The 21,692-nt window shown below is 44.2% G+C and overlaps 1 protein-coding gene across 3 annotated transcripts in view; it reads left to right on the top strand.

The window, feature by feature from the left end:
- The window catches only part of FASN (fatty acid synthase), a 64,547-nt gene that overhangs the window by 17,445 nt on the left and 25,410 nt on the right, over positions 1-21,692 (top strand). For 2 of the 3 annotated variants that reach the window (XM_084837877.1, XM_084837879.1), the window contains exons 4-21: positions 154-327; positions 772-972; positions 1,567-1,689; positions 2,526-2,641; positions 3,144-3,278; positions 4,712-5,171; positions 6,240-6,427; positions 8,920-9,109; positions 11,751-11,845; positions 13,235-13,369; positions 13,488-13,691; positions 17,524-17,639; positions 18,399-18,574; positions 18,859-19,080; positions 20,193-20,273; positions 20,373-20,558; positions 20,896-21,075; positions 21,325-21,528. In XM_084837877.1, coding sequence (XP_084694003.1) covers positions 154-327; positions 772-972; positions 1,567-1,689; positions 2,526-2,641; positions 3,144-3,278; positions 4,712-5,171; positions 6,240-6,427; positions 8,920-9,109; positions 11,751-11,845; positions 13,235-13,369; positions 13,488-13,691; positions 17,524-17,639; positions 18,399-18,574; positions 18,859-19,080; positions 20,193-20,273; positions 20,373-20,558; positions 20,896-21,075; positions 21,325-21,528 — 3,186 coding nt within the window. The remainder of the gene's footprint in view (positions 1-153; positions 328-771; positions 973-1,566; positions 1,690-2,525; positions 2,642-3,143; positions 3,279-4,711; positions 5,172-6,239; positions 6,428-8,919; positions 9,110-11,750; positions 11,846-13,234; positions 13,370-13,487; positions 13,692-17,523; positions 17,640-18,398; positions 18,575-18,858; positions 19,081-20,192; positions 20,274-20,372; positions 20,559-20,895; positions 21,076-21,324; positions 21,529-21,692) is intronic. The other variant, XM_084837878.1, reaches the window with a different exon arrangement.

The following is a 21,692-nucleotide window of genomic DNA, read 5'->3' as shown; positions in this document are numbered from 1 at the left end:
CTCCCAGTTCATGTTTCCTTCTATTTTTTATTTATTTTTTCCATTGGTTCATGGACTGGCACCAAGCACTTGGGTGCCAAAGGTTCCTAGCTTTCTCCTGAGTTGGTTGACCATTCCAGCTCATGGCATGAAGTTGACCTCCTTCCCTTTTAGGTATTGATCCAGCTTCCATTCGGGGCACAGACACAGGCGTGTGGATTGGTGTGAGTGGGTCAGAAGCTGGTGAAGCCTTCAGTGCAGACCCTGAACAGTTGGTGGGGTACAGTATGATTGGCTGTCAACGTGCTATGTTTGCCAACCGGATTTCCTACTTCTTTGATTTCAAAGGTGAGCGTACAGAGGCTCAAGTCTAGTATTTGCAATACCTGTGGAGTACAGGGCTGGTGTTCAATCAAACAGGAAGATACAGTCCTTCCACAGATGGAATTTTAATGTAAGTAAGTAAGTAGGAACAATACTAGCACTGTGGGAATATTAAGGATGGAGAGTGTAGCTTCTTTATGAACTTTTGCAAATTTTACCTGGAGGTTTTCTGTGATGATCTTTGAATCACAGCACTTGAGAAATGAATGGAAACATCTTCTGAATAGGCATGTTTTGGTGAACCTAGGGCTGGAATCAACAGAGAAGAACAGTTGTAATTCCTCTTTATGAATGAACTTAAAGATCTCAAACTTGTTACATGTGAGAGGAAAAATGGACCGGTTCTGATGGTGACATTAGGGAAGTTACTAAGACAAAGCATTTTTTTCATGGCTTGTGTTTCCATAGGACCAAGTATGTCTATTGACACAGCATGTTCCTCTTCCCTCATTGCTCTGGACAACGCTTACAAAGCAATCAATAGTGGACGCTGTGAATCAGCCCTTGTAGGTGGAGTCAATCTCACCTTGAAACCCAACACTTCTGTGCAGTTCATGAAACTTGGCATGCTTAGTCCTGAAGGGGCCTGCAAGTCCTTTGATGCTTCAGGTAAGGAGCTTGTTTTTATGTTTAACCAGGCTTCAGAAGCAAGCAGTGTTCCACACTAGAGAGAGTCTGGAACTCAGTGCTCTTGTGATAAATTAAGAAGATTGACTCTGCGCTTATCATGGGGGGCAAAGACTGGAATTGTCAGCATTCAGTCAGAGAGGTTCTCCTGCCTGTGGCTTTATTTTCTCTTTCTTAAATATTTCTGTTTCTTAGCCTTATTTTTAACTGGTATTCCAAAAAGGCAGGGAAGGCATGACTATTACTTCAAGGCTCTTCCTTTTCCCTCCATTCCTCTTCCCTTGTGTGTGTTGTCATTTTAGTTCGTAAGCCTGCCCCCCCCTTAATTGATGCAAACTTTTTTGTCTGAAAAGAGGGATAACAATGTGGTAAATAAATACTAAAAAAACAATAAATGCTGAATTACTTTGAATTGCTTTGTTTATCTGAGAGCCGCTTTGTGAAGTTTGACCAAACCAGACGTGGAAGCTAGCCAGCAGAGATCGCAGCTTGTTCTTGGAGTACGGGAGCCTCTTGTGATAGTCTTCTATTCCCCCTCTGTAAGATTGTTGTTTTCATGGCTCTTGATTTCTGTAGGGAATGGATATTGTCGCTCAGAAGCCATTGTAGTTGTTTTCCTGACCAAGAAGTCAATAGCCAAACGGATTTATGCTACCATAGTCAATTCTGGGTGTAACACTGATGGATTTAAGGAGCAAGGTAAGATATATATATATATATAATCTCTGGAGATTGTGAAATTCGAAGGTTTACCAAGGACAAAAACAGATGCAATGTGTATGGAACAGTGGGGCCAGGTTGCCTGTGGCCCCACCCTGTTTGGTTCAGATGGGACTTTTCTTCTCATTAGGAGCATAGGAAGCTGCCTTATATCAAGTCAAACCATTGGTCCGCCTAATTTAGTATTGTCTACACTGACTGGCAGTAGCTCTCTATGGTTTCCCAGCCAGCTCGGCCAATGCCCATGCTAGTTAGGAATGATGGGAGTTGCAGTCCAACACATCTGGAGCTTCCAGGCTGGGGAAGACAGCCATCTACTATCCAAAGAGCATATGGAAAATTCAATTCTGTTTGAGAATGTGGTGATAAAATTCTTCCGCAAGTTAGCCTTTCATTTGAAATAGGGGCTTCTTCATGTGCAATCTGTGGCATGATGATGGTGAAGCAGGTGGTGTTTTTGAGTATTCAAAGCTCTTCATATAAACGATCTCAGTAACACTTACAACAGCCCATTACTACTACTACTACTACTACTACTATAGTTGTTGTTGTTCCTGACTCATAGCTCACAGTCTTGGCCACTACACTTCATCACGTCACTTCGTTCAGCACCTACACTTAGAGGCAAATGTCTGCTCTAGCAAGGCTTAGTTCCCCGTCTAACAGTGCAGGCCTATACATGTCTACTCAGAAGTTAGTCCTACAGTTGAACGGGACTTACTCCCAAGCAAGTTGGTGTAGGATTGTGGCATAAATGCAGAAGTACCAATCATTCCTCATAAGGAAATAGGAAGTGACTATTCTTCTTGCCTCAGGTGTAACATTTCCCTCTGGATTGATGCAACAACAGTTGGTCAGTTCTCTGTACAGAGATTCTGGGATTAAGCTTGAAGAAGTGGAATATATAGAAGCGCATGGAACAGGCACTAAGGTTTGTTCTTTCTCCATCCTGATGCTTTTTTTCCCTTTAGTGCTAGCTTATCATTCTTTTTCTCCCAAGAATTCCAGTGTATATATTTTAAATTCCTCCAGCTGGGTTAGGAGAAATTAGGTTCTCCGTTTGACGCTTTCACTGGAGAATATGTGGCCTCATCCCACCTCTACCCACCCCATTATTTAATCTCAGTATATTTCAGGAATGCTGGGAATCTGTGCAGCGGTTCACAGTGTCAAATACCTCCACGTGAGCATGTATGGGGAGACCTAATCATGTGGAGAAAGGTGAATTGGACTGTGCATCTGAGGAGTGGTCAACCGTTTCCCTCATTGGAGACATGGCTGCTGGCTCCCCACTTGTACTAACCTGTTTCACAATGTTCACTCCCCCACCACACACACTCAGTTGCATACAGAATTATGTGTGGGGGGGGATTTGACAGAGTGAACCAGCCCTTGGTGACTCCTCCAGACTTCCTGTCTTCTTCTGTTGTTAGGTTGGGGATCCTCAGGAAGTGAATGGCATTGCCGGTGTCTTTTGCCAGTCGGATCGACCACCGCTGTTGATCGGATCAACGAAATCTAACATGGGCCATCCAGAACCTGCCTCTGGCCTTGCAGCTTTGGCAAAGGTAAGAAAATGATGTCAGTCCCCTTGCACATGATCCCATGTGGATGTGGGTGTGAAGAAAGGCATTGAAGGATAGATGTTTAGGAACATCAAAATGATCTGTTATAACTGGAATTAGCCATTTTGAACATGTTACTTCAGTGCTACGTCAACTGCACTGGTTGCCTGTCAATTTCTGGGCCTGATTCGAAGTGTTATTATTGACCTTTAAAATCCTAAATGGCTTAGGACCAGTCTACCCCACGGAGCACCCTCTCCCATATGTTCCTGCCCAGTTGCTAAGATTGTCTTCGGAGGCTTTTCTCTGGTCTATCACAGCAAGTAATGTGGCAGAGTTCAGGGATTAGAGGAGCGGGAGCCATGATTTCAGAAATAGGGTCAGAATGAGAATTCTCACTTACACAAGAGCCTTGATCAAGTTACTTAACAATCCGATGCCTTAGATCAGCCTTCCCCAACCTAAGCCCTCCACATGTATTGGACTACAACTCCATAATTCTCAACCAGGATGAAGGCTGGACACATCTGGAGCGCACCAGGGTGGTGAAGGCTGCTTGTCGTGTTTCCAGGCCCTCCTGCTGCCTAGTAAAACAGTCAGAGGCTCAACCTGCAATCCACACTCTTTTATTGAGCTAACAGTGGCTCTTCAAACCAATAGTAAAACTAGAGGCTGCCTTCATGATCTAGTTGACTAAGTTGACTCCTCTGATAGAGAAACTTCAGTAGGAAAGAGAGTTGCCGCTAAATTAGCTATAAGCTACTACATGGTACCAAAATGAGCCCCTCCTTCAGGGTAAGTCCTCCCTCCCTTGACTCTGGTAGGTGGCCAGCGTGGCAGAGCACTACCCTCCTCTCATAAGGTCTGCCATCTTAGATAGATGGTGGACTCTTCCATCTGCCAATTCGTGCCCCTCCTCCCCCTCTGATTTCCCACTGGGGGAGGGGAAGGTGGTATCTGTACCTGACCCTCCTGATTAATGTGCCCTTGGGAAGGTTCTTCGCTGGCTCCTGGAGAGTCTTGGGGAATTTCCTCCCCCACCCTCTGTCCCAGTTGTTCTTCTCCTAGCGCCACCTCTGAATTTGAAACTTCGGACTCAACAGGGAGCCTGGGCCCAATCCTGACACTGCCTTAGGCTCTGCATAGTGAATCTTACACTGCCTTACACTGACCTACCCACTTCTTGTGAATTACTTTGATGGTGAATGATGAAAGGCATTCAACAAGATGTGTACAATTAGGAAAGATGGTCTGTATTATTTACAAGAAGTAGGTTGAATTGCAAAGATTAGCCTTTAATGCAGAATGTAGCAACCTTTTCAGAATCCTGCGGACCTCAGATTTTATTTAAAAGAGAATTGTTTCCTAATCAAAATTATGCCAGTGTCCTATTAGAAAAAAATTCTTACCCTATTTTGTTATGTCCTCTTTCCCAGGTACTTCTCTCCTTAGAACATGGTCTGTGGGCACCAAACCTTCACTACAATACCCCCAATCCAGATATTCCTGCCTTACAAGGTGGTCTCATCAAAGTTGTTACTAAGCCAACCCCCACAAAAGGTCACTTCGTTGGTATCAATTCCTTTGGCTTTGGAGGCTCAAATGCCCATATCATCCTGAAGCCCAATGAGAAGAAATCAGCCCCACAGGAGACTCGTAAATTGCCACGACTGGTACAGTGTTGTGGAAGGACTCAGGAAGCAGTAGAAACGCTAATAGAACAGAGCAGAAATCTGCAGGAACACACGGCATTTGTGAGCATGCTCAACGATATCTCTGGGCAATCTGTGTCATCTATGCCATATAGGGGCTACACCTTGGTTGGCAGCGAGAGTGATGTGAAGGAGGTTCAGAATGCTCAGTCCTCCGGGAGGCCTCTGTGGTACATCTGCTCAGGTACTTGCATCCAAATCACATACAGACCCTCCCTTTCCCTCTGGAGACATGGTTGTCTGAGTCCAGATTTCTAACTCTGCCAGGTTTTATGGCACGCTACATGGTCTCCTTAAATTTAATACAGTGAGGATCTGAGTGGTTCACACACTGATTATAGGATTTCCAACCTATCGGATATATGCCCCTGAATAGTGTGAAGCAATGCTTCCTGTAAGCGCAGGGGTGCAGGACCCCAGGCCCAAGGGCCAAATCCAGCCCTCCTGGGGGCCAAATCTGGCCCTCTGGAGGTTCCCCAGGTGACCACAGCCCTTTCCCCTGAACACCAATCATTTGGTGCTTCCTGGCCCTTCTCCGTGAGCCCCTGCCAAAGGAAGTGAGGCGGGTGGCTACTAGGAGGAGGGCTTTTTCTGCTGTGGCACCCCGGCTCTGGAATGAGCTCCTTAGTGGGGTTCGCCTGGCGCCTACATTGTATTCCTTTTGGTGCCAGGTGAAGACCTTTTTATTTTCCCAGACATTTTAGCTTTCTAAATTTTTATCTTTGCTGTTTTAAATCTGTATTTTAACCTCCTGCACTGCTGCTAGGTTTTATTGTGGTTGTATTGTTATATTGTGGTTTTAATGTTCTGTATATTTTAAATTGTTTTATTGTGTGTTGCTTGGATTTAATTTTTGTGAACCGCCCAGAGAGCTTCGGCTATTGGGCGGTATAGAAATGAAATAAATAAAAAAAAAAATAAAAAAAAAAAAATAAGGTTGAAGTGCCTCTCCTAAGGCTTAGTGACTGGCAGGAAGAGCTTTAAAATACTGGTATTTCGGCCCTGCCCTCTTTGCCTTTGGCCCTACAGACCACTGGAATGTGGCCCCCCAAACCTTCTCTGAAATGGAATTCAGCCCTCAGGATGAAATAGGTTCTGGACTCCTGTACTAGCTGGAGGAGTTTCAGTTCTTGTGGATCCGACTCTTGAGAGCCACTCCAAAAGTCAGCGCAAAAGGTCCTGTCTCCATCCTCTAGTCTACACATGGCAACAGCATTAAAGGTCCTGAGACTCTGCCTTCTTAATCCCACAGGCATGGGGGCCCAGTGGAAAGGCATGGGCCTTAGCCTAATGAAGCTTGAACTCTTCCACCAGTCCATCTTGCGTTCAGATGAGGCTCTGAAAGATACGGGGCTGAAGGTGTCTGATCTGCTCCTGAATGCGGACGAGAACACATTCAATGATATTGTTAATTCATTTGTTGGACTTGCTGCTATTCAGGTAAGAATGAAAAGGTGTGGATTCCTCCCTCCCCTCCACCTGATTTGATTCATGCAAGCAAGCTTGAAGCGTGACACTTCCTTTGGCTCACAATCTTCTAAATCAGTGCTCTACCACTAGTACCACGCAGACGTACACTATATGTATTTGTTTATTAAATTTATATCCCACCTTTCCAGTGCTGAAGGTGGCTAACCATAAAATACAGCTGGCGGGGGCAGGGGGGTGGGGTGGGGAACAAAGTTATAATTAAAACATGAAAGCTCATCACTTAAAAACACATTGAATAAAAGGCAAAGAAAAACAAAATACAAATAAAAGCACATGAATAAGAAGGAAATAATAGCATCCACCATGTTAAAAACCAATTTCAGCGGCAAGTCAGCTTAGGGCACAATCCTATGCATGTTTAGACAGAAAAAAGTCCTGCAACTCCCAGCGTTCTCCAGCCAGGAGGATGGCTAGGGAATACTTGGAATTATGGCAGAGGTGTGTGTGTGTGTCTGAACATGCATAGGATTGCACCCTTAGATGCCAAAAGCCTGCCTGGACAAAAACGTTTTTGTCTGCTGGTGGAGGATAGCAGAGATGGAACTAGCCTGGCCTTCCTTGCAGCCCTCTTATAGAGTTTATAGTCCTGGGGCTTAATTTCAACCAGGGCTCACTACGGAGTGGCTCCAGGGTCCCTATGAAAGGCCTTGCTTTTCTCAGCTACTATGGAGGAGACAGGATGTGTTTCTGAACACTCACCTTTTACTCTCTTGAGGTGCCCTGTCCTTAGCCCTTTGAAGGTGACACAGAAGGGGATGTGGGAGGTTGCAAGAGCACCCACTTGCCCCCGACCTCCACCAGATCATCAGATTGTCTGAACACAACCTACATGTGGTGTGCTTGAACGTGTGGTGGACACACAGCCTGTGATTCTCAGTTTCTGCAGGTTGGGTCAGAGAGGAAAGAAGTATGACATTAACCTCAGAGTTGCGCTCACTGTTGTTGCTCAAAGGTGAGGAAAATGCCTGGAGTGTCTTGCCAGTGTGGCAACTGGATTTGAGACAACGCTTCTGTGTGTACAGCTGGAGATAGGGGTCCTTGACATGGGGGCAGATAGTGCCACCCTTGCAAGCCATCTACAGAGCTGGGAAAAGTAACAATGGGCTTCTTGTTTCGACAGCAGGCCATCAATGAGACGTTGAGGAGAAAGATGAACAACGTAGGCCACAATGTGATAAAATATTTGAAAAAAATAAATTAGAGTTCAGGGTCAATGCAATTAGGCATCGTCACCCAGAGTTTAATAAAACCTTGTTCCAAAGATTGTGCTGTTGTTACAGATGTGACTTTGTTTGAGCTGTCAATAGTTTGGTACTTTGGAAGCATTTAGCTGCCTGTTTGCCCCATAATAGCAGATTAAAATAAACGAAGTGTACACCTAGGATTATTTGGTGGGTTGCAGTCCAGGTATTGTACTAACAGTAATTATTGTACAGGAATTTTTGAATCCATTTCTTTCTTTTATTGATACAAATATAAGTTCCCAGTTAAAATACAAGTAGTGTAGTATTTAAAAGCAATTAAAGCTATATTTCTTAAACATTTCTTGCTGTTACAAAAGAGAGGATTGCTGAGTCCATTTTGCTTATCAAGACTTCTCTATAGAGTTGGCTGGCAGTATCACAGGCAAGGAGCTTCAATATCAAAGAAGCTATATGCCCCCCAAATCAGACCATGTTTATACCGTTTCTACAATATTATTTCACTGCCAGTATGTCAATAATAATTGCTGTTTCATAAATCTAAGTTCACAATCTTGACTTCTAAAATAATTTTTGATGATTAAAACACACATACAAAAACTTACATACTTTTAGATACAATTAGTTTTGACATATGTCTTTAGCAAAGCAATTCCTTGCTCAAAGTTTACTAATTAAACCTAAGTACATAAGTTTTTCTAGACAGCTATATGTGATTTAAAGTTTATACCTTACAAAATATTTTTTGCTCATTAATTGATAGGTGAAATCTTTAAGTTCACTCTAACCCTGACTAATACAGTTTGATGTCTCTCCATTTTTCACATAATCCTTCTCATCTCTGGTGATGAGTTATTCAGCATTCTCTCTTCAGATATTATCCGAACTGCTTTGCCAGTTACATTTTGATAACAATGACCTAAAGTTCATTGTGAGCTCATTTCTTATCCTCCCTACTGATACCAAGTAGCTTATTATTTATTTAATTCTCTGGATTCTTAAGTACCTTCTATGCAATATGCTTAATTGCCTGGAGCTTGCAGCTCCAAGAACAAGCCAGCTTTTGCTTTATGTGTGTGCATGGGAAAATAGTCACTTTCTTCAGTAATTATTTTGAGTGCATTGAACACATCTGCCTTTTGTGGCAGATGCATGACACTGTGATGAAACTTGCCAGGATGAGATTCTGTATGGCAACTCCACAAATGTAAACTTAGCAACATGTTTTCTGCTCCCCAGATTGCACAGATCGATATTTTAAAGGCTTTGGGTTTGCAGCCGGATGGGATTGTTGGTCACTCCATTGGAGAGCTAGCCTGTGGCTATGCAGATAACTCCCTAAGTCACGAAGAGGCCATTCTCTCTACGTATTGGAGAGGGCGGTGCGTCAAAGAAGCCAAACTGCCACCAGGAGGCATGGCTGCTGTTGGTAAGTAACTGGGAGCCCTTCCCTTCTAGCTCTGCCTGATGGCCTATCTTCACGTTTCCTTCTAAATTAATACATATGTAATCAGAAGCATTCAAATCTACTTACCTGATGCAGTATGGGACACGTATAAGGAGACTGACTGCATTTAAAACTACTCCATGAAAATTCTGGGGGGTGCAACTGGAGTTATTAGTGCTTATAAGGGTTGGGTGCTGTTACATGTCATTAATTAGCCTCCAAAAGAAGGATGTTCTGTAGTTTAATTTTGTGGTTGACAAAAATAGAAAAATACAGCCCCAAGGTACAATCACATCTGGGTGACTTCCCCTATAATTTGGTCACCTACCTGCACTAGCAGGTGTAAATAAGTGAGAGTGTCTCTTAGAAGATACTGCCGCTGCTTCACACCTACTCCTACCCATGCCTGATTGCATAGGGTTTTTTTTTTTTTTAAATATTGAGCAAGGTGCTGCTGCTTTTGCATATTGTAAAATCAGATAAGAGGGCCCTTGATTTGAAATTCAAGCATCACAAAATTGCCTAATAACAATTTGCCTTCTTTATGCTGTCCAAGTGGCAGGAAATACTAAAGGGATTTGCTGTGTCATAATATCCTGTGTTTACCATACGTTATCCCATTTTGACACCAGTTAGTGTGGCTGCCTTTGGCACTGAAGAAGCACTTTCTAGTTTCTAGTGACAGTTTATTCAGTGAACATCCTTGTGGAATGCCCCACCCCGGAATGTGGGCATGACTCTCTAGTTCCCTGGCTGACTGCTTTTTAAAAGGGTCTTAAAGATCAGGAGATTCTAGACTGCTTTTCAATGAATGGATGCCCATTTTTATGTTATAATTTTTCTGTTGATACTTTAAATGCTTTATACTGCTGTTTTAGTTGGTTGTATTTTATATTTTCTTGCTTAAATTTTTACCTTGTAAGCCATAAGAATAATAATATTTTTTGCTGATGGAACATCACAGGAAGCAAGGATCATTACTTTAAAAAAGTCAGCTGCGGTCAATAGTTGTGTGATATGAAAAATGTGTTGCTTCCCATGATGCCCACACATATTTTCTTCGTTGAACTGTTGCTTCTGTTCAAACAGGCGATGCAAGTTTTTTGAAACAACACAAACATCTGCAAAACCTGTTTACCTAAGGCCATTGTGGGAAGAGTATATACATCACAAGCTGTGATCCCTCTTTCTGCCCTCCCTTCAGTTATCAGGGGTGGGCAGGGGAGAACCCTGTCCTCTATCTTCAGTCTCAATTACTACATGAACATTCATTAGTGATCTTATCTTACATTAATGGCATGCATCCAGTCAGGTATTTCAGCATCTTATGATCATTGGAGGGTTGTTGTTTTTAAATCCTAACTCTGCTAATTGAGTGATGTGAGGGTCTGAATTAATCTGAAGCAGCAGTTGTTGGTTTCAGTTGATCGTGATTTGATCATGGGTGGTTAAATGGAGGAGTTGCTACTTAATTTGCCATCCTAAACACTCTGTACTTTTATCCATGTGGCTTCTTTGAGTTTGTGTGTGTGTCCTAAAGCTATTTGACAATGGCACTTTCTGTACAATTTAAATAGTGAAAAACATGGTGAAATACCATGACATAAAACTTTAGTTCGGGTGTTCAAAAAGTTGCGCTATAGAGCCTGCAATGCAAGAGAGCTTTGGTGATAAAAGACAAAGGAGAAATTAGATAGGGAGACATTTTTCTCCCTCTCTCATAACATTAGAACCTGGAGTCACCCCATGCAGCTGAATGGTGGGAGACTGAGGACAGATCAAAAGAAGTACTTCTTCACATAGCACATAATAGTCATAACAGCTATATGCTACTTCCGTTTCCAGAGATAGTATGCCCCTTTATACCAGCTGATGAGAAACACTAGTGGGATGGTGCTATTGCACACACATCCTATTTGTGAGTCTCCCACAGGCGGCTGGTTGGCCACTGTGTGAACAGAACGCTGGTCTAGATGGACCCTTGGTCTGATCCAGCAGGACTCATCTCATGTTCTTATGACAGGTTGCCAGGCTTCCAGCAGTGCATGTTGAGGTGGTGAGAACGGGGTACAGGAATGACCAAATTCAGGAGGAGGATTATAACAAAGGCAAAACTCTGTTAGCTGTTCTAATTAGTAAGATTGAGAACACCACTCTAATTCTACAATGTTTGCATGGACAGTTTTACTTTACCTTTTCTCATTTAGCTTGCTTTCTAAGCATCTGACTTACAGCTGTTATTAGGCTGTATGTAACACATATGCTTCCTACTCCCATAGATGTTCCTCATAGTTCTTCTGGTATAGGGATAGGCAGCCTGATGCCCTCCAGAGGTTTTGGACTACAACTCCCATAAGCCCCAGGCAGCATGGCCAGTGGTCAAGGAGTATGGGGGCTGTATTCCAAGAACATCTGGCGGGCATGAGGTTGGCTACCTGTCCTCTACTATGACGCAACTTGAAAGGGCCCGTAAGGGATCAGATGCGTTCAAGATCTAGCATGGGAAATAAGAAACTAGGAGACCTCTGTTGTTAGGCTTCACTTTCTCTTTGTTCCTGGAGAGACTTCTTTGGGACTGCTCCGATATGGACTGGACTTATTCAAAGCACTCTATCTTTTACAGGTCTGACATGGGAGGAGTGTAAGCAGATGTGCCCTGCAGGAGTGGTGCCTGCCTGTCACAATGCTGAAGACACTGTCACGATTTCTGGGCCTCAGGTGAGAACATAATAGGAACCACTGTGTCAACTGCTGCACATTTAGGGAATCGACTGGCATGTCCTCATCACAGGAAGGTCGGCTGGGGCAAATCTCAGTGGATCGATAAGAGATACCTCATTAAAAGATGTGGAAATGAAGGCTAGTAGGCTAGCAATAAAGTAACACTAGTGTCAGGGTGGATCCTGAGCCCATAGAGCCCCAGAGTAGTTCTGATTCTGAGGAGGACCAACCACCCATGGGAGAGGAGCTCGCTCATCTCTCACAGGCACAGCAACAGGGAGAGATTCCTCCTGCCTGCATTCCTAAGAGAGATAGTGACCCTAGCAGTGAGAGAGTGGGGAATGGGATCTTGCTGGATGCTCGGCGGAGACGGAGGGAGCGGCGCCTGATGGAGGGCGCTGAGAGGCGGTGCTCTGCCCGCTTGGCGTTAAAACAACGGTCGCGTCTTGAGGACCCAAGGGTAAGAGGGAGGACCTCTCCATAGCCCATAAGTTCAGAGTTTTCCCACTCTTCCCCGTCAAACAGGGACCAACTGCCTTACCTGGAGCTTAGGCTACTCTGCTAACTACCCCAGTGCGTTTCCTTGCTTAGTCGCTGGTGATTAGCATCTGAAAGAGTCATTAATTTGTAAAGGAATAAAGCCTTGGAAAGAATCCCTTTCGTCTGTGTCATGAGTTGGCTGTTGGAGGGGATTTAAAGAGGCAGCTAGGGGGCTCCTGTCAACTAGATGACTGCAGCTAAAAATTTGGCTGGTAAATTCCAGGCCATTTGTGAAACCCAGCTCCCTTTAGCTCAGCCGTGCAGAACCTTTTTCAGCTGAGGGGCCGAGTGCCGTTTCAGAGAAGCTCTTGGGGGCCGCATTCCAGTGGTAGGTGGGACAAAGGCAAAAGGGCAGGGCCGAAACACCAAAATTACCAGCATATTTTAGCTTAAAGCTCTGATTGCCAGTAACTCAGCCTCAGGAGGGGCATTTCAACCTTTAACTTGGGAAAAAACTGCACAGAAGCTGGGAAACCACCAAATAGTGGGGGGAAAGGAGTAGAGCCAGGGGAAAGGGGTGGGGCCTTCTGGGAAAACCTGTTTTGGGATGCCAGGAGGGTTGGATCTGGCTCCCAGGCCTGAGGCTCAACGTCCCTACTTTAGCTGCTGTCCATCTCTTGGGCTCCTGGCCCAGGGTCCCTTAGTCCCTGCATGTCCACCCTGCTCCAACAGAACTTTGTACATGCATAGGAATGTAGGATCATCCATGTGTGAGGAAAAGATGGGGAATGATGGTTATTTTGCAGGCTGCAGAGCCGAAATCAGCAACACAAGTAGCAGTAGATGGTTGGGAGGCGCCACTCCCTGACAACACCAATCCATTCTACTTTTTCTCACTTTTCTTAGGATTCTGTGGCCAAATTTGTGTCCAAACTGAAAGCCAAAGGTGTCTTTGCTAAAGAGGTGCTCAGTGCTGGAGTTGCTTTTCACTCCTACTATATGGAATCTATTGCCCCCGTGCTGCTAAGTGCCCTGCAAAAGGTAATGCTTCTGAATGTCTTCTCGCGGTAGGAGGGGTGCTTAAGGTCAGAGGAGGCTGTGTCCAGTTTCAGCATGACTTCTTGCTTAAAGTATCACAACTCCCTTCTTTTTCTTTTAGGTTATTCCAAATCCAAAGCCTCGTACATCCCGTTGGGTTAGCACCTCCATCCCTGAGTCTCACTGGCAAAGTCAGCTGGCTCAGAACGCCTCTGCTGAGTACCTTGTGAACAACCTTGTGAGCCCAGTCCTGTTCCAGGAGGGCCTGAGGCATATTCCGGAAAACGCTGTTGTCGTGGAGATTGCCCCTCATGCCCTTCTACAGGTATTACCCTTGGTGCTAATGGTCTGAAGCTGGTCTGAAGACATCAGGTCAACATGCCTATTTTTTTTAGCTACAAGAATAGCCTTTTCTCTCCAGTTCTTATCGTTTTCCCTCCTCAGTGCTCCTAAATACTATAGTCCATACAGCTTTCCATCCCAGATGAAACACTTTAATCCAGTGCCAGCTCCAGGTTTTTGATGGCAATGCGTATTACTTCATTTACTTCAAAATAGACCAGTCCTGCTGCTCATTCTGCTGTGTTGGGCCCAGGACTTTGTCCCCCAAAGTCCTGCCCTGAACGTAATCCTGGGAATGAGGGGAGAGGTGATCATTCCCCACCAATATCCCAGGCATCATACAAAAGATGCCAGTGTCATTCATGCAACCCACATTGCATTCAGCATTATTAGAATGGATGTGTTAGTTGGGGGAAATAAAACTACATATTCCTTGTGTTATGGTGGCCAGATGTAAAAGAGGACAGGGATACTGCACCCTTAATAGTTGGGTAGAAGAAGGAATTTCAACTTGCATGACCAGTGTGGGCTCCAGATTTTGGATACTTGGACCCTCTGGGACTTTTCTTGTGGTCTGGCAGGAAGTGGTGGAACAGGTGATCAGAGAGACAATCTTTTTTGTACTTGTGTCCCAATTGTGGTACTCCTTCTCAAGGGAGATCCACCGGGCACCTCCTTTATGGTTTTTTAAATGCCAGGCAAAGGCTGTCCTGTTTCCTGAGCTTTTGGAGATTATTGAGTTGGCTTTGTATAACTAAGCTTTGTATGGTGGCTGTGGTGGTTTTTATAGTTCATTGGTAATTTGAAGGGCTGCTGTTTTCATTGTGCTCAAGGGCTGCTGGAAATGCTATAAGTAGTTTTTAGCTATTGTTTTTTGTTAGGTTGTCAGAGAAGAATTGAGTTGTACAAAGTAATCCCTTTGGTGGTTCTTTCCACAATTTATTTTCCTAAGAATGGAGCTGGATCTCTTTTTCCAAATAGAACAGAGAAGTTTTCCATACTTTTTATATAAATGAAATAGCATTCATCTCCAATTAACAGGTTTTTCCTTGATCGTTAGCATTGCCGGCTATCCCTAGTTACTTTAATGATATATTTTATTGTTTTATTATTGTTTTATTGTTTTATTGATTGGTTTTATGGTATTTTATCATGATTTTATCTTGTGAACCACTTTGGGATTTAAAAAAAAGAAGTTTTTTTAAAATCCCAAAGTGGTTCACAAGATAAAAAAAAGAAGTACTATGGAAATTTTCTGAAATAAGTAATATTGATTTCAAGTATGTATGCTTAGGACTGCAGCTGTAGAGTACAATCCTATGCATGTGTGCTCAGAAGTAAGTTCCACTGAGTTCAACAATGTGGCATCCTCCCAAATAAGTGAGCTTAGACATATTTTCTTGGAAGCAACTCCATTGAAATCACCAGAATTAACTTCCATGTGAATGTGTTCAGGATCAAGTTGCAAGCCATATTTGGGTGAGGATGGGGGAACTGAAAAGGAAAAAGCATCTTGGCAAATACAGTTGTGTGGGATGCTTCTTATGCATGTTTAGACAGAAATAAGTCCTACAACTTGCAGCATTCCCCAGCCACCCATGCTGGGTGGGGAATGCTGGTAGTTGTAGGATTCAGTACAGGAAGCTAAATGCAGCACTCATTTGTACTGTGCATCATAAAACTACAATTATGCAATAGATATTAAGCTCTGCTGCTATGTTGGCTGCATTGCATATAGCCTCTTTTCCGGTTTTTCTGGTCCTGTGTGCGGTTTGTGCTATGGATTTACTGTGTAAAGTACAGCCCATAACACTATGTGGCTAACCCAGTGGTGCCACAGGAGCCTTGGGGTTGTATCCAATGTTAGTCTAATTTAAGTCCCATTCATTTCAATGGCACTACTCTAAGTAAGACTAAGATTGGATACAACCCATTGTTTTTGAGTTTCTTGATTTATATTTTACTTTGGCTGTGTCTGTGTGTCTGTAGCCCTTTCCAGACAATGGCTTGGATCCCTGGCAGAGGAGGATGGGAGATAATTTTTGCCGATACCCCATTCTCCCTGCCCTTTGCCTTCTGAAAATCTGCTCCAGAGGGTTAGGGGACCTTCCAGAACAAGAAAGGGGCAATTGCCAAAAATCTTCTCCCTCCTCGTTCTGCCAGAGGGAGCCTGCATTGGATCAAAGTGCCTTCCATTCATGGAAGGGCAACTCAGGATCCAAGCCATTCATTTTTATACAATAAATGCCTCATTGTTATTTATGTATTGTGGGGGATGGAGACACCCTTCCTCAAGGCAATGCTTCTATCACAGGTGTATTATATTATCCCAACACTCAAACAGAAATACTTTGTTGCTGGGAAAATGCAATTCTCATACCCACCGACTAGCATGTCCAACTGCAGTTGGGAGGGCTGACTGTAACGTGGGAGGACAAAGTATCCTGAGGTCTACTGGATAGTGCTCGTGACATCACTAGCGTTGAAAGTCTATCCCCCACCCCCATGCCCATATCATTTTGTGAACTTTTAATGTGTTTTGTTTCCAGTTTTATAATATAGATCTTCGAAGGTCGTGTGGCCTTCCTCTCCAGTAACGGAGTGCACATCTCTCTTGTGTGTGTGAGAGAGAGAGAGAGAGAGAGAAACCACACTGCTAGCGTTCCCTCACGATTATGTGGGTAGCATATTTGCACTATTGATACCAGAACTGCTGGTGTTCAGTACTGAAAGGAACATGTGAGGTTTTTAGAATCATCTAGAAAGGATCTCAAATATTTATTTATTATTTTTTTCGTTTAACTCTCTCTTTTCTTTGATTTGTATCATTACAGCTATGTCTGGGCTCTTGTGGGGTCATATGGAAATGTCTCTGGACTCTAGTATTTTGAAGTGGGCAGGAAGGGAGAAGGATCATTTCTTCCAGTATTGTATCTAAAGCAGAGAAGGGCAGAAGGTAGTTCAGGATCTACTGGTAGATACCTGCATGATTTGAAGTAGGTGGGGAAGAGTTTCTGACTCACATTTTTTTAGACAATAGCGGCAACCAAAAGGAGTCCTTCCCCCTCCCAACAGTGCAATCCTGTGCATGTTTACTTAGAAGTAAGCCCCACTGTGTTCAATGGGGCTTACTCCCAAGTAGGTGTGTATAGGATTGCAATGCCAAGTAGGCTGCTGAAATTGAGAAGTTTGTGGGTAGGATATCAGGAATGGATTTTTGAGTGATAGGACTGTGAGCTCAGTTCTGGGTCTGAAAACAAATTTTTGGGCTGAGCATGTGCTCGGAGGCACCCCATCCTTAATTTCCAGGGCATGTTTGCACCCTGAATCACTGTTTTGCATGTGGTTCCAGTTGGTGAAACTCTGGGTTCTAGAAAAACAAAGTAGGTCTCACAGGTCTGCACATCTAACCGAAAGTAATGTGAAATCCTTCTAGTTAATCCTAGTTGAAAGGTGCTGGAGAAGTGTATGTGTGTGTAGGAGTTATTCACCATTTGCCAAGCAAGCTGTGACATTTTATGACTGTTTGCTGTGGCATGTCATGGTTATATACAAGGAGTTTTCCTTCTTTCAGGTTAAGGGGCAAATATTTTTCTTCGTAGGGCCCTTGTGTGTTAACACACAGACAGCTTTTTCTAGCATGACAATGCAGCAATGAGAAAAGCTTCACCTACTAAATTTCTGTATGCCAGGCACCTGTCAGTGGCACTGTCACCATGTAAAAAAAAAACACAGTTTATTGCCCTAAGGTTCTATTGTAAGAGGAGGACATCTCTGACTTTTCCTGATCACTTTTTTAAAATCCACCTGACCAGGCAATCCTGAGGAGGGCTTTGAAGCCAACCTGCACCATTGTACCCTTGATGAAGAGAGAACACAAAAACAACCTGGAGTTCTTCCTGACACATGTTGGAAAAATCCACTTGACAGGGTAAGGGGATCAGTGAAAGATAATGAGGAAACATAATGGCCTACCTTTCATGTTTGGAATAGACTTGATCATACCTTTTAAGGTGCAGCCCTATGTACGTTTAGACTGAAAAACATCCTACAACTCCCAGCATAGAGCTTTTTTTTTTGGCTAAACATGCATAGGATTGTGGCCTTAATCACTTTTGCCCCAGCTCTATTGCTACCCTAAAGTATTTTGATGGTTTGGAGGAGAAGTGCTGAAGTTCCGATTATACTGCCAGTATAATAGAAGAATGAGTTGGGTTGTTTTCATTCAGATTCATTAAAAAGCTAGTGTGTTTGCTTCAAAAGCTTTGTGTCGTATCCAGCTCATTCATATATATATTAATATTAAAAAATCAGAACGTCAACTCTGATTGATGCTGGGGTCCCTTCAAGTGTTTCAAATGGTCCTATTGAAATTTGAAGAGAAGAGATGCAAAGGGAGAAAGTATTGTGTGTTTTTAGAAGAGGCCAGGGGCCCCAAAAGTTGGTGGAGGATTAGAGATGCGAAGGCCTGGGGGGGGAAACTGAAAAAATGGGGTGGGGGAATGATTTAAAAATAAATTAGGGGGGATGTTTTCCCCATTTTGCCTGTTCTCCCCCCCCCATTTTTCCTTCATATCACTAGGGGGGATGTCCCCAGTACCATGCTGGTCCTTGGCTATAGGCCTGTACCCATGAACTATTATAATGCTCTAGGGTATAATTTTCATACATTCTTTTTTTCTGTTCTTAGAATAAATGTCCTTGCAAACAATCTGTTTCCATCTGTTGAATATCCTGCCCCTGTGGGAACGCCACTCATCTCTCCTTACATTCTGTGGGACCACAGTCAGACATGGGATATCCCCAAACCTGAAGACTTCCTCATCGGCTCTGGGGGTTCCGGAGCAGCAACAGTCTACAATATTGGTGTGTACTGGAAGTCGTATGCCTTACTTCCCCCAAAACAGAAATCTGAAGTGCTCAGAGTAGAATGTTGAGCAGGACAACTAAGACTGATGGTGGTGGGGCAGTTGGAAGTGGGGAAGAGAGTGGTGTTTGCAGCCGTGAAACCTATGCGGTCGGGGGAAGAGTGAGAACATTCATGCTTGAATGTTGGTCAGTCGTGGGAAATAGCTTTTGAGTCTTTTTGAGCCTGAGCTTTATTGGGAGTTTTGAAAATGCATTCTGTTCTTTTCCATAATCACTGACAGATGTGAATCCTGAATCACCTGATCATTATTTGGTGGGTCACTGTATTGATGGCAGAGTTCTCTACCCAGCCACTGGCTACCTGGTCTTAGCCTGGCGCACTCTGGCACGCTCTCTGGGAACCTCCATAGAAGAAATGCCTATCATGTTTGAAGATGTTACAATCCATCAGGCAACAATACTTCCTAAGAAAAGTGAGGCTAGCAAAGGTCCCTCTGTCTTAGGTACAGTATGACGTGGGCATATGAGCTGATTCCCTGAAGCCAGGGAAGGCAAAATCTAAACACAGTTTGCTGAAATGATTTCCTTCTGGGTACACTTAAAGGAAGTGATCCAATTTTAGCCATAGGACAGGGACCCGAAATTGTAGAAGAGTCTTTGTTATGGTAAATATATGATGACAAGGAAAGATGAACAAGTGAAAATGCTATTTCCGCCTCTCTTGCTAAATTGGGTACATGTTAGGATGCTTGCGTGGGTGTGAAAATGCTGAGATTTGAGGTTGACGTTCCTCTAATCCAGGGGTGCAGATCCTCTTTCAGCCTGAGGGCCAAATTCAGTTTTAGAGAAGCTCTCCGGGGCTGCATTCCAGTGGTGGGCAGGGCCAAAGGCAAAAAGGATGGAGCGTAGAATACCAGCATATTTCAGCTTAACGATCTTACTGCCAGTAACTAAGCCTTAGGGTGCAATCCTATCCAGATAGGCGGCTGCCTCTGAATTACGAGGCAACCGCCTATCCAAAGCAGGGCAGAAGAAGCACGGAGGGGATTGTTCCCTCTGCATTTCTCCTGCCCTGCATTTTCGGCTAGACAGCCGATTGCAGCTGTCTAGCTGCGGGAGGGCTGAGCGGGGGAGGAGGCTGCTGTACGACACAATGGATGTGTCGTACAGGCATTTCCACCCTCCCTGCCCCGGAACACCCCCAGGCATGCCCCGTTTTGACCATTCCACACTCCTCTTGTGAGTGCAGAGGATGGGGCTGTTACGCGCTGCCTCGGAGGCAGCACGGAAGTGTGGGGAGGTCGGTTCTCCGGGAACCAAAGTTGGTTCCCAGAAAACAGGATATCCTATGGCTGTCTAGCCGCTGTTTAGTGGCCATAGGACTGCTCCCTTAGGAGAGGAGTTTCAAACCTGGAATAGTGAAAAGAACAGCACAAAAGCCGAGAAGCCACCAAATGATTGGTGGTTGGGGGGAAAGGGGCTGGGGCTGGCGGAGTGGCCTTCTGGGGAGGCCCAGAGGGCCAGATTGGGACCCCAGGAGAGCAGGATTTGGCCTCCAAGCCTGAGGTCCCCCACCCCTGCTCTAATATCTCACCAATCTCTGGCTACCTTGCAGGCTCAACCCAGTTAGAGGTGAGACTCACGCCTGCTTCCCAGCGTTTTGAAGTGTCTGGGAATGGAAATCTGGCTGTAAGTGGTAAGTAAAAGCTTCCAGTATACAGTCTCTGAAGAAGTCAGTGCTGTGTGTGCATCTGGCCATTGACTACCCGTGTCCTCCTTGTATTGTGTCTACCAGGAAAAATTTGCCTTTTGGAAGAAACTGCTCTGAATAACTTCCGAAACCAGCACATTGACTTGGTGACCCAGCCAAACGCTTGTTCAGAAATCTGCTTATCAAAAGGCGACATTTACAAAGAGCTTCGCCTGCGTGGTTATGACTATGGGCCAACATTCCAGGGACTCATGGAATCCAGTAGTGATGGTAACACCATATCTCTAGCTGAAATATAGAAATAAGGATGATTACTGTTCATTTTGGAGGCTTACTAGTTAAAGTGACTGGCTGTGAGATGAAAGTGATATATAATTCAGGTATGGGGCATTCAGATATTTGCGTTCTTGGCAGTTAGAGAAGATTTTTTGAAAGTGGAGATCAATGCAGGCTTTATGTCCGGAGCTGGCTGCAAAGTACAGGAATCTTGAGTCATAGCTAGTCCAATGGTTATTGTAGAGTGAAATGCATTTTCTTAATTTCTTTTGTGCCAGAATTACCACGCTGGTAGTTGCTGCATGCTACTTACATTGCTTCTCATCTCCAGGGAATACTGGGAAGGTGTTGTGGAATGGGAATTGGGTGACATTCCTTGACACTCTGCTGCATTTGATCCTCTTGGGGGAAATGAGAAGAACTTTGCGCTTGCCAACCAGAATCCGCTCTGTGTGTATTGATCCAAAGCTACACCGCGAGCGTGTACAAAAATCCAGTGATGAGATTGAAGGTAATGGGCACTCTCTCTCTCTCTCTCTCTCTCTCTTTTTGCATGCATAGTTGCAGCTCCTTTATGAAAGCCAACAATCTAAAGTTGCTGGGCCAGCCTAAAGCAGTCAGATAGTTTTGTGGGAGCCAAACGCCTATAAGCAGCTAGAGGTTTTTTTGTAGCCCTTAGAAGGAATTCTGAAAGATCCTTCTCTGTCTGATTGTGTTTACCTTTTCAATGCTTTCTGCTGACTTGCTCCTTGCCTTGTAGCTTTTGATGCTGTTGTGGACCGCTGCCTTGATACCGTCTCAGCAGGAGCTGTTCAGATCTCTGGCCTTTATGCGAGTGCGGCTCCTCGACGACAGCAGGAACAGACCCCTCCCACACTTGAGAAATTTTGCTTTGTGCCCTATGTGGAGAGCAGCTGCTTGTCCTCCAATGCCCAGCTTCAGTCCAGCTTTGAACACTGCAAAGGTAAAAAGAGTTTCTATCCCTGCAGTGACTTCCTGAGATGATGCACCCTGCTCAAAGTAGGCATAAGGGCCATGAAATGAGAGCATCACCTTATGTTCTGCTTGATGTCATTGGATACAACCTCTGGGATGCATCTCACATTGAATCAGCACATACATCATAGG

Source organism: Heloderma suspectum, chromosome 2 (assembly GCF_057233095.1).
Source record: "Heloderma suspectum isolate Gila_16-S chromosome 2, 16-S_ref, whole genome shotgun sequence".
Lineage (NCBI taxonomy): Eukaryota > Metazoa > Chordata > Lepidosauria > Squamata > Helodermatidae > Heloderma > Heloderma suspectum.
This window is presented reverse-complemented; position numbering and strand designations above follow the sequence as displayed.